We start from the raw sequence: 10,859 nt of genomic DNA on the forward strand, positions 1-10,859 counted from the left end.
TTTTGACAATCTAACATGGCGTCGAAGCAGCACAGGTCCCTGCATAGTAAGCCATGAAGGTACCGAATATCCTGTAGTAAATCTCCGCGGATAGTTAAAGAGCCTTTCATGGGGGGTCACATTAGTAGCCGTTGAAAGCAATGATCTAATGGAATGCAGGGCATCAGGCAGTACCATTTCCCACTGTGTATTCTTAAGGTTCCGGGATGTCAAAGCCAACATAACTGCCTTCCAGATCACCCCATTGTATCGTTCGCACTGTCCATTACCCTGGGGATTATACGGGGTAGTTCTGCTGGTAGAAATTCCCCGACTCTGAAGGTATTCCTTCAACTGGGAAGACATAAAAGAACTTCCCTGATCCGAATGGATATACGCAGGCATCCCAAAGATGACAAAAAGTTGAGTCAGACATTTGATAACTGTAGCAGCTGATACATCTGCGCAAGGAAAAGCAAAAGGGAACCTTGAAAACTCATCCACAACAGTAAATATATATCGGTTTTGAGTAGTTGAAGGAAGAGGCCCCTTAAAATCGACACTCAAAAGGAGAAGTAGCCTTTATAAGATGAGCTCGTTGAGGCTTAAAGAAATTCGGTTTACACCGAGCACAGATAGAACATGATGAAGTCATCCGCTTGACGTCTTCAACTGAAAAGGGCAAATTCTTACTGCGTACGAAGTGTATCATCCTCGTAACCCCAGGATGGCATAAGGCATTGTGAAGATTAATAAGCGTATCTCCGTGAATCACAGAACAATAAGCCCTCGACAGCGCATCAGCAGCAACATTATCCTTCCCCGGACGATAAACTATATCAAAATGGTAACATGCCAACTCAATCCTCCACCTCATTATTTTATCATTCTTAATCTTTCCAAAATGTTTGACATCAAACATAAAGGACACAGACTTTTGATCAGTTACCAACGTAAAATGTCGCCCCGATAAATAATGTCTCCATTTACGCAGTGCTTCTACTATTGCATACGCCTCTTTCTCTATTGAAGAATGCCTTTTTTCACTATTGTTCAAGGTACGTGAGAAAAAGGCCACAGGTCTTCCATTTTGGTTCAGAGTAGCCCCAATTGCAAAATCAGAAGCGTCCGTCTCAATCACAAAAGGAACCTGCTCATCAATAGAATGCACAACTGCTCCAAGGATATCCTTTTTAAAATGATCAAAACACGTCCTGGCCTCCCATGATAGAGGATATGTCGTAACCCGAATAAGAGGCCGGATCTTCTGTGAAAAATTTGCAATCCAATTAGAATAGTAAGAAAACAGTCCAACAACTCGTTGCAAAGCCTTAGAATTAGTAGGACAAGGTAAATCAATCAATGGTCGCAAACGTTCTGGGTCTGGTTTAATCTTGTTTCCCGAGATAATGTACCCCAGTAGATTTACCTCAGTGGTCGAAAAGGTACACTTCTCTTTATTGAAAGTTAAACCAACTTTTTCCGCAGCTTGAAGGAATCTTTCTAAATTAGAATCATGCTCCACCCTTGATTTGCCACACACCTTGATGTCATCTAAATATGAAAAGGTGTCAGAGAGAGAGTTATCACTTATAAAAGCATCCATTGCCCGTTGAAAACAAGCAACACCATTAGTAACACCAAATGGTATTCGGCAAAACTGATACAGCTTTCCACCAGCCTCAAAGGCCGTATATGGTTGATCCTTCTTAACAATAGGAATCTGATGATAAGCACTCTTTAGGTCAATAGTGCTAAAAACGTTATACTGAGATACTTTATTGATAAGCTCATCAATCTTAGGCAAAGGGTACGCATCTAATTGAGTATACCTATTAATAGTTTGGGAATAGTCTATCACCATTCGTTTCTTATGTCTCTCGTTAGTCGTGACAACTACCTGTGCCCACCAAGGCGAACAACTAGGTTCAATGATTCCTTCCAATAAGAGACGTTGAATTTCAGAATTAATAAATTCTCTATCCTGACTGCTATACCTTCTTGACTTGGTAGCAATTGGCTTACAATCCGGCATCAAATTGGAAAAAAGTGATAATGGAGAAATGGATAAAGAGGTTAATCCACAAATAGATAAAGGTGGCTTAGTCCCTCCAAATGAAAGACTGAGACTCTCGTGTAACTGAAGCACATCATGACCAATCAAAATATCCGCAGAGATTAGGCAAAACAGATAGGCGTATATCAGCATACGTATTACCTAGAAGAATCAATTTCACAAGGCAACAACCAGCTGCTTGTGAAGTGAGAGTCGCCTGAGCCATACACACCTGATAGGCGAAATTTTCAAATGCTTCTCCTTTGCAAACTGAAGACTTATAAAACTCTCGGTACTGCCCGTATCTATAAGGGCCTTCACTTCCAACCCATTAACTTGGGCCGTAACTATAGCTTTGTTTAGGCCATGAGCAAATGCAGCAGAAATTGATGCAATAAACGCCCTATCTAAAGGCTGAATAGTCACAGAGGAGGTAATTGAACCTGATGATTTACACACACGTGCGTAATGACCTCTCTTGCCGCATTTACTACACACAGCCTCCCGAGCAGGACACTTCAGACGAGGGTGCCGGACGTTCCCACAAAAATAACACTTCTGAATCCTAGAGGCAACAGCCGCTGAAGTAGAAACTGTTTCAGAATCTAGTAAACCACTCCTATTAAGTCCACATAATTCCTTTTCATCCGGAACTGCCGAAACCACAGTCACAGGCTGATTAAAAAGAGCATAAGAATCCGAACTTCTCTGAGCCACATCCAATGTAGAAGCTTGCTCAAAAGCACTTTTAAGATCCAAAGTCTTATTTTCTAACAACCGCTGACGAATTGATCTAGACAGTAATCCATTAATGAAAGCATCCCGTACCGATTCTTCCTTATATTCTTCAGCCGTCACGGCCTTATAATTACAGTTAACACTAAGGCACCGAAGTGCTTGTAAATAAGTATCCAAAGATTCTCCCACCTGCTGCCTACGGGCAGATAGAAGGTGACGTGCAAATACCTCATTCTTTGGTTTAACAAAAATCTTTTCCAATGTAGAAATAGCCACTTCGTAAGTTTTACAGTCCAAAATATACTTATACACATCCGGAGCAATGTAGTTGATCAGCATATTCAGCTTATTTAGAGACTCTTGATCCAACACGCCCAAAAAGTTTTTAAATGTACAATACCAATGTTTCCATTTATCATCCACTCCTGCAGAATTAGGGTCAGCATTGAATCGTTCTGGTTGAAGATATCGCTCCATTCTGACAAAGTTAATAAATTGAAATGAAGAATAGATTTGCCTTTCTAATCTAGGCTTTATTAATTCAAAAATCCAGTAGCACATCTTCAACACCCAGTCCCAACTAAAGGCTGGAAAGAACTGAATTTAAGATGGCCACCACAAATCACATGACATCAACTACCAATGAGATTACAGCATATATCCCAAGGCAGGAAACAAACAACCAATCACAATACTTCTTACTAAACATAAAGAATAATCACCACAGTGTCATCTGCAAATTTGGAGATATTACAGCTAGTTCCCTTGTCTAGATCATTAATATATATTGTGAATAGCTGGGGTCCAAGGACCGATCCCTGCGGTACCCCACTAGTCACTGCCTGCCACTTGGAAAAAGACCCGTTTATTCCAACTCTTTGCTTTCTGTCTGCCAACCAGTTCTCTATCCAAGTCAATACCTTGCCCTCAATCCCATGTGCCTTAACTTTACACGCTAATCTCTTATGCGGGACCTTATCGAAAGCCTTCTGAAAGTCCAAATACACCACATCCACTGGTTCTCCCTTATCTATTTTACCAGTTACATCCTCAAAAAATTCCAGTAGATTAGTCAAGCACGATTTACCTTTTGTAAATCCATGTTGACTTTGTCCAATCCTGTCACTGTTTTCCAAGTGCTCTGCTATTACATCTTTTATAATGGACTCTAGCATTTTCCCCACTACCGATGTCAGGTCTGTAATTCCCCGTTTTCTCTCTACCACCTTTTTTGAATAGTGGGGTAACATTAGCTACCCTCCAATCCATGGGTACTGTTCCAGATTCCATCGAATGCTGGAAGATGATCAGCAAAGCATCAACTATTTCTAGGGCCACTTCCTTAAGTACCCTAGGATGTAGATTATCAGGCCCTGGGGATTTATCGGCCTTCAATCCCATCAATTTCCCTAACACCATTTCCCTACAAATACTGATTTCTTTCAGTTCCTCCCTTTCATCAGACCCTATGTTCCCCGACATCTCTGGGAGGTTATTTGTGTCCTCCTTTGTGAAGACAGAACCAAAATTGGTCTGCCATTTCTTTGTTCCCCATTATAAATTCCCCTGATTCCTCTGACTGCAAGGGACTTCACCAATCTTTTTCTCTTTACATATCTATAAAAGCTTTTACAGTCAGTTTTTATGTTCCCTGCAAGCTTACTCTCATTCTATTTTCCCTTTCTTAATTAATTCCTTTGTCCTCCTTTGTTGAATCCTAAACTGCTCCCAATCCTCGAGTTTAGTGCTTTTTCTGGCCAATTTATATGTCCTCTCCTTGGATCTTATGCTATCCCTAATTTCCCTTGTTAGCCATGGTTGAGTCACCTTTTTTGTTTTATTTTTATGCCAAACTGGGATGAACAAATTCTGTAGTTCATCCATGCGGTCTTTGAATGTTTGCCATTGCCTATCCACCGTCAACCCTTTGAGTGACATTCCCCAATCAATCCTACCCAACTCGCGCTTCAGACCATCGTAGTTTCCTTTATTTAAATTTAGGACCCTAATCTCTGAGTCGACTACTTCATTCTCCATCTTAATGAAGAATTCGATCATATCATGATCGCTCCGACCCAAGGGGCCTCATACAACAAGATTGCTAATTAATCCTTTCTCGTTACATAATACCCAGTCTAAGACAACAAATTTGATACCGAGGCACATAAGGATAAATTAGGGCAGATTGGTCAAGGAGGTAGGTTTTAAGGAGCGTCTTAAAGGAGGGAAGAGAGGTAGAGAGGCAGAGAGGTTTAGGCAGGGAATTCCAGAGCTTAGGGCCTAGACAGCAGAAGGCACGGCCACCAATGGTTGAGCGATTATAATCAGGGATTCTCAAGAGGGCAGAATTAGAGGAGCGCAGTTATCTCGGGGGTTGGGGGGGTGGGGAGGAGATTACAGAGATGGGATGGGGCGAGGCCATGGAGGGATTTGAAAACAAGGATGAGAATTTTGAAATTGAGGCACTGCTTAACCGGGAGCCAATGTAGGTCAGCGAGCACAGGGGTGATGGGCAAACGGGACTTAATGCGAGTTAGGACATGGGCAGCCGAGTTTTGGATGACCTCAAGTTTACGGAGGGTAGAATGTGGGAGGCCAGCCAGGAGTGCGTTGGAACAGTCAAGTCTAGAGATAACAAAGGCATGGATGAGAGTTTCAGCAGCGGATGAGCTGAGGCAGGGGCGGAGACGGGCGATATTACTGAGGTGGAAGTAGGCGGTCTTAGTTATGCTGCAGATATGTGGTCGGAAGCTCATTTCAGGGTCAGATATGACACCAAGGTTGCAAACAGTGTGGTTCCGCCTCAGACAGATGTTAGGGAGAGGGGTGGAGTCAGTGGCTAGGGAACAGAGTTTACAGCCAATGAATGTACTTTTTGAAGTGTAGTCGCTGTTGTAATGTAGGAAACGGGGCAGCCAATTTGCACACAGCAAGCCCCCACAAACAGCAATGTGATAATGACCAGATAATCTGCTTTAGTGATGTTGATTGAGGGATAAATATTGGCCCCAGGACACCGGGGAGAACTCCCCTGCTCTTCTTCGAAATAGTGGCCGTGGGATCTTTTACGTCCACCTGAGAGGGCAGACGGTGACTCGGTTTAACGTCTCATCTGAAAGACGGCACCTCCAACAATGCAGCACTCCCTCAGCACTGCGCTGGGAGTGTCAGCCTAGAGTATGTGCGTAAGTCTCTGGAGTGGGATTTGAACCCACAGCCTTCTGACTCAGAGGCGAGAGTGCTACCCACTGGCTGACTCAAAACGTACAACTAGAGTGTTTCACAGCATTAGATTTTTTTAATGGATTGAAATTCAGGCCTAATATTGTTCGTTATATAACTGGTTCTGATTATGCTGAACCTGTTGCAGTCAAGAATGCGATAATTAACCTTGTCCTGGGCAAGAGGGAGAGATAAAAAATTAGGAAGGGCTCCTGATCGCTGCTTAGTGAGCCAGCTTGCAGAGCGTGACTTAGGGACATAGGAACAGGAGGAGGCCATTGAGCCCCTCGAGCCTGTTCTGCCATTCAGTGAGATCATGGCTAATCTGTGACCTGACTCCATATCACTTAATACCTTTGGTTAACCAAAATCTATCAATCTCTGATTTAAAATTAACAACTGATCTAGCCTCAATGGCCGTTTGCGGAAGAGAGTTCCAAACTTCTCCCACCCTTTGTGTGTAGAAGTGTTTCCTAATTTCACTCCTGAAAGGTCTGGCTCTAATTTTTAGACTATGTCCCCTAGTCCTAGACTCCCCAACCAGCGGAAATAGTTTCTGTCTATCTACCCTATCGGTTCCCCTTAATATCCTGAAAACTTCGATCAGATCACCCCTTAGCCTTCTGCAAGGCGAGGACATAACAGGCTTGGTTGTAATGTTCTGCACAGTTGAATAGCCTGATAGCACTCACTCACTAAGCTTAACCATGAAGAGTGGATACACGGGTGAGGTAGTGGAGAGTGTCTGTGCACCCACACTGCAGCAAGAATTAGCGCCTTTAGAAAAGGATGGCGGCAAAAAGTGTCGGGCCAAGTTGTTGCTATCTCTGCTGGTTTTATAACCAACTCTCAGAATGGATTGGCTGCTGCTGACACTGTGTGTGGAATGTGTGTTCTTCACAGGCCTTGTCCCAGCGAGACCCTCCACACAACAACTTCTTCTTCTTTGATGGAATAAAAAGTAACGGGATCGTCGACTGCATTGGGTCCAAATGAAGAAAGTCCGCGGAAGATTGGAAATGGCTATCGTGTCCTGAACGCACATCTACCCAACAATCTCCACAGCCTGTAACCAGACTGGTAACGAATAGCAAGACTTAAAATATCCGGACAATGTTAACAATAGAATCCAAATTATTTTGTAAGAAACTTGAGGAATTGGATTTGACAACATCAACAGGCAGCGGTGAAGAAATCGCTGTTTGAAGTCTCCAAATTGCAAATAAATGCCGTTAAAACCACTCGCATGCAAATTACCGGCAATGCTGATGCCGATTTTGTCTTCTGCAGGTCTGGTTCTGAGCAGTCTATCTTGTCCTGTTGCATGCAACCAGATTGTTTGTATATTTCAGTGTTGGTCACTGCTGTATTTATGGACATGTCTGTTCTTCCCCCCCGCTCCCATCCCCCCACTTTCAGACATGCACGTGTACACCCACTCACATCACTGAGGTCTTTATAGACAGCTCAAGTTCAATAACAAGCTTAAGCGTTCAGTCCACCCACCATAGCACTGAAACACTAATATTACAGTCATAATGCCATTCAAATGCCAGAACAGTTTTATGACTGTAATATTTTTATTAACACTGAACAAAAACATTAATTTAAACAATTCTTGCCCTTTCCCTTGTTCTCTCCCTGTCTTCATTCTCCGCTGAACTGCGCTCCAGCCTCTCTGGCTTCTGACTCCTATTGGTATTTGGTTGAAAACCAGCCAGTAGCGTCAGCCAACCAAATGCTCGAGATGTGACGATTGGCGTGGCTGCATCATGGGTGCAACCACGTCCCCCTTTCCATAAAGATCCATCAACCTGAGGAACCGCCAAATTGGGAAACGCATCTGTCGTTCCTGAGTGTGATGATATCTGGTGAGCGAATGGATCTGTGCTGCTGAAAATTAGATGCGTTGAAGGCTCTTTGGTCCATTTGACCTCACCCTCCCAGAGTACCAAACCTCAGTATCTTCCTGTTGGAGCTTTAACATTCACCTGAATGGCGCCTCCTGGCAGTGCAGCACTCCCGTGGTACTGCACTGGGCTGTTGACAGCTCACACACACGGGTGTGGGTCAAGAATTACCAGCTTGGAAAGTCTGGGGAAATCCCGGCCACAACACTTTCTTTATTTCTTGCTGGCGCTACAGAAGTGAACAATTATTGACAGCAGACAGATCATTCATATACTGTAGTCCATTTGAATTCAATAAAGGTTGTTCACAGTCTTGAGGACCTGCGAATAGTTGGGATAATTTAGCTTCCCCACCCCTACATTGCATTGTATTAATCCATTCACACTAGACGGTTGCATCACACAGTATTTACAGCACAGAAACAGGCCATTCGGCCCCACTGCTCCGCGCCGGTGTTTATGCTCCACACGAGCCTCCTCCCACCCCCTCTTCATCTCACACCATCAACATATCCGTCCATTCCTTTCTCCCTCATGTGTTTATCCAGCTTCCCCTTAAATGCCTCTCTGCTATTTGCCTCAACCACTCCCTGTGGTAGCGAGTTCCACATTCTCACCACTCTCTGGATAAAGAAGTTTCTCCTGAATTTCCTATTGGATTTATTAGTGACTATCTTATTTATGGCCCCTAGTCCTGGTCTCCCCCACAAGGGGAAACATCTCTACGTCTACCCTATCGAACCCTTTCATCATTTTAAAGGCCTCTATCAGGTCACCCCTCAGCCTTTTCTAGAGAAAAGAGCCCCAGCCTGTTCAATCCTTCCTGATAGTTCTAACCTCTCAGTTCTGGTATCATCCCAGTAAATCTTTTTTGCATCTTTGCCAGTTCCCAGTTTAATCACTGATCCATTGGGGAGAGACGATTGGCCCAAGCCATCCCTGTGCTAAGGAGGGGAAAGATCAGTCAAGGTTCCTGTTCGGGACTGGTAATGTGCTCCAGCAGGAGCCAGCACCTTTGGCGGGAGGGGGGAGTTATTTCTACTCTGTTGTTAGTCTGCTAACGAACGGGCTGCATTTCCAGCAGGAGAACCAGGAATTTCTCGTGGGCCTGAGCCTATTGAGGACAGGATCCCTCGATGCAATCGGAAGCGGGATTGTCGGAAGGAACACAATAGTGGTTGTACAGATATAGGCAAGGCTTTCATATAAATAATAGTGCTAATGCACTGAATTTTCCAGGAAACGATTAGTTAGTTAACTCGGGAAGCCAGACGCGAAAGGCTGCATCAGCAAGCAAGCTGGTCAGCCTTGGCAAACCCTATAGAGACCGCCAGGGACTTGGGCCAGAAAAAGTGACAATATTTGTTTACTGTTAAACAATTCGCGATTCTGTGGGAAGCTAAAGATGATGTCATCTGTGGTCGTGCGCCAATAATTAACAAGCCAGCGCGCCACTACCAGAAGAAATCTCTGCCTCTTCACTCACATTAATCCTCTGTGTCATCTTTTTAAAACAGGAGGTTGAGAGTATTGGTGAATCAAAAGTTGGTTGAACTTTGTTTCTATAGAAACAGTTCTGCACCCCAGTACTGTACAACTGTGTCATGATTTTGTATTTTTTTTTTTTTTTTAAAGGGTCTGGAAGTGACTGTCCAGGATGTTAGCGTTCAAACACTTGGCTCTGCTATTTTAATAGAGGTGTTAACCCTTTACTTTTAACTAGATTAACACTCTCTGCTAAAATAGCACAGAGGGGCTTTGATGCGAGCATTTTAAAACACTCGCCCGATAGTGTAATTTGCTGACATTTCCAGCCTTGTAGTCCTTTCCGTTTGATGCAGTTGATTGCAGGTTAAATGCGTTTGTTACTCCTTTAGTTACTCCTCGCAAGCTATTAGAATTCACCGTGTGCGTTCTAATTATAGACAAGCAGGTGCGCTTCGAGAACCAGCGCGGGGTCGTGTTGCGTTACCCCGCCTGTTCTACACGGTTTCGGGGATCAGTTGGAGAAGGGTTTTCTGAGCGATCCGTGACTCTTCACTACCACAGAGATCTCTTCACAGCCAAGCTCCTCCTTCAGTCGGGTTTGACTTCAATCATTTCGTAAAAGCCTCTTGGTGTTTTACTTGGTTCCTCAAAAGTTTTGTACTTGTGCAGGGCAGCCTTTATGTTCTGTGAATAAAGTTGGCCTCTTTATTAAACACGCACCATTTCTGGCCTTGAGCTGTATTTGTTTGAGCCTAAATGAAGAGTTTGGGCCGTGCGGGAGTGAATCTCTCTGAGGTAACTGCAGTTTCTACTTCCCTTCGAGCACCTTTAGTGCTTTAATGAGCCACATGGACAAAGCAGCCCGTTTGATTGGCACCCCATCACTCCCTCCACCACCGGCGTACTGTGGCTGCAGTGTGCACCATCTACAAGATGCACTGCAGCAACTCGCCAAGGCATCTTCGGCAGCACCTCCCAAACCCGCGACCTCTTCCACCTAGAAGGACAAGGGCAGCAGGCGCATGGGAACACCACCACCTCCAAGTTCCCCTCCAAGTCACACAACATCCTGACTTGGAAATATATCGGCCGTTCCTTCATAGTCGCTGGGTCAAAATCCTGGAACTCCCTCCCTAACAGCACTGTGGGAGCACCTTCACCACATGGACTGCAGCGGCTCAAGAAGGCGGCTCACCACCACCTTCTCGAGGGCAACTAGGGATGGGCAATAAATGCTAGCCTTGCCAGTGACGCCCAGATCCCATGAATGAATTTTTTTAAAGTCTTATGCAGAGGATTGGCAAGTCACATGGTCCCATCGTCCTGCCCAACTAGGATAGTTGTGAGGGACAGAGCTCCAAACCCAATCGAACTTGCTTTCAGAGAAGATTGATGCAAAATGGACCTCTATTTTTGCTAAATTGTGACAATATTTTTTTAATGTTCCCCTACGGTTATTGGCATTG

The 10,859-nt window shown here is 44.2% G+C and overlaps 1 protein-coding gene across 1 annotated transcript in view; it reads left to right on the forward strand.

The window, feature by feature from the left end:
- The window catches only part of sae1 (SUMO1 activating enzyme subunit 1), a 147,887-nt gene extending 137,764 nt beyond the window's left edge, over nucleotides 1-10,123 (forward strand). Inside the window, exon 9 of the mRNA XM_085973214.1 lies at nucleotides 6,899-10,123. Coding sequence (XP_085829340.1) covers nucleotides 6,899-6,991 — 93 coding nt within the window. The 3' untranslated portion in view covers nucleotides 6,992-10,123. The remainder of the gene's footprint in view (nucleotides 1-6,898) is intronic.
- Nucleotides 10,124-10,859: the final 736 nt, after the last annotated feature.

Source organism: Somniosus microcephalus, chromosome 34, assembly GCF_052327205.1.
Source record: "Somniosus microcephalus isolate GS21.2 chromosome 34, FLI_Smic_1.0, whole genome shotgun sequence".
Lineage (NCBI taxonomy): Eukaryota > Metazoa > Chordata > Chondrichthyes > Squaliformes > Somniosidae > Somniosus > Somniosus microcephalus.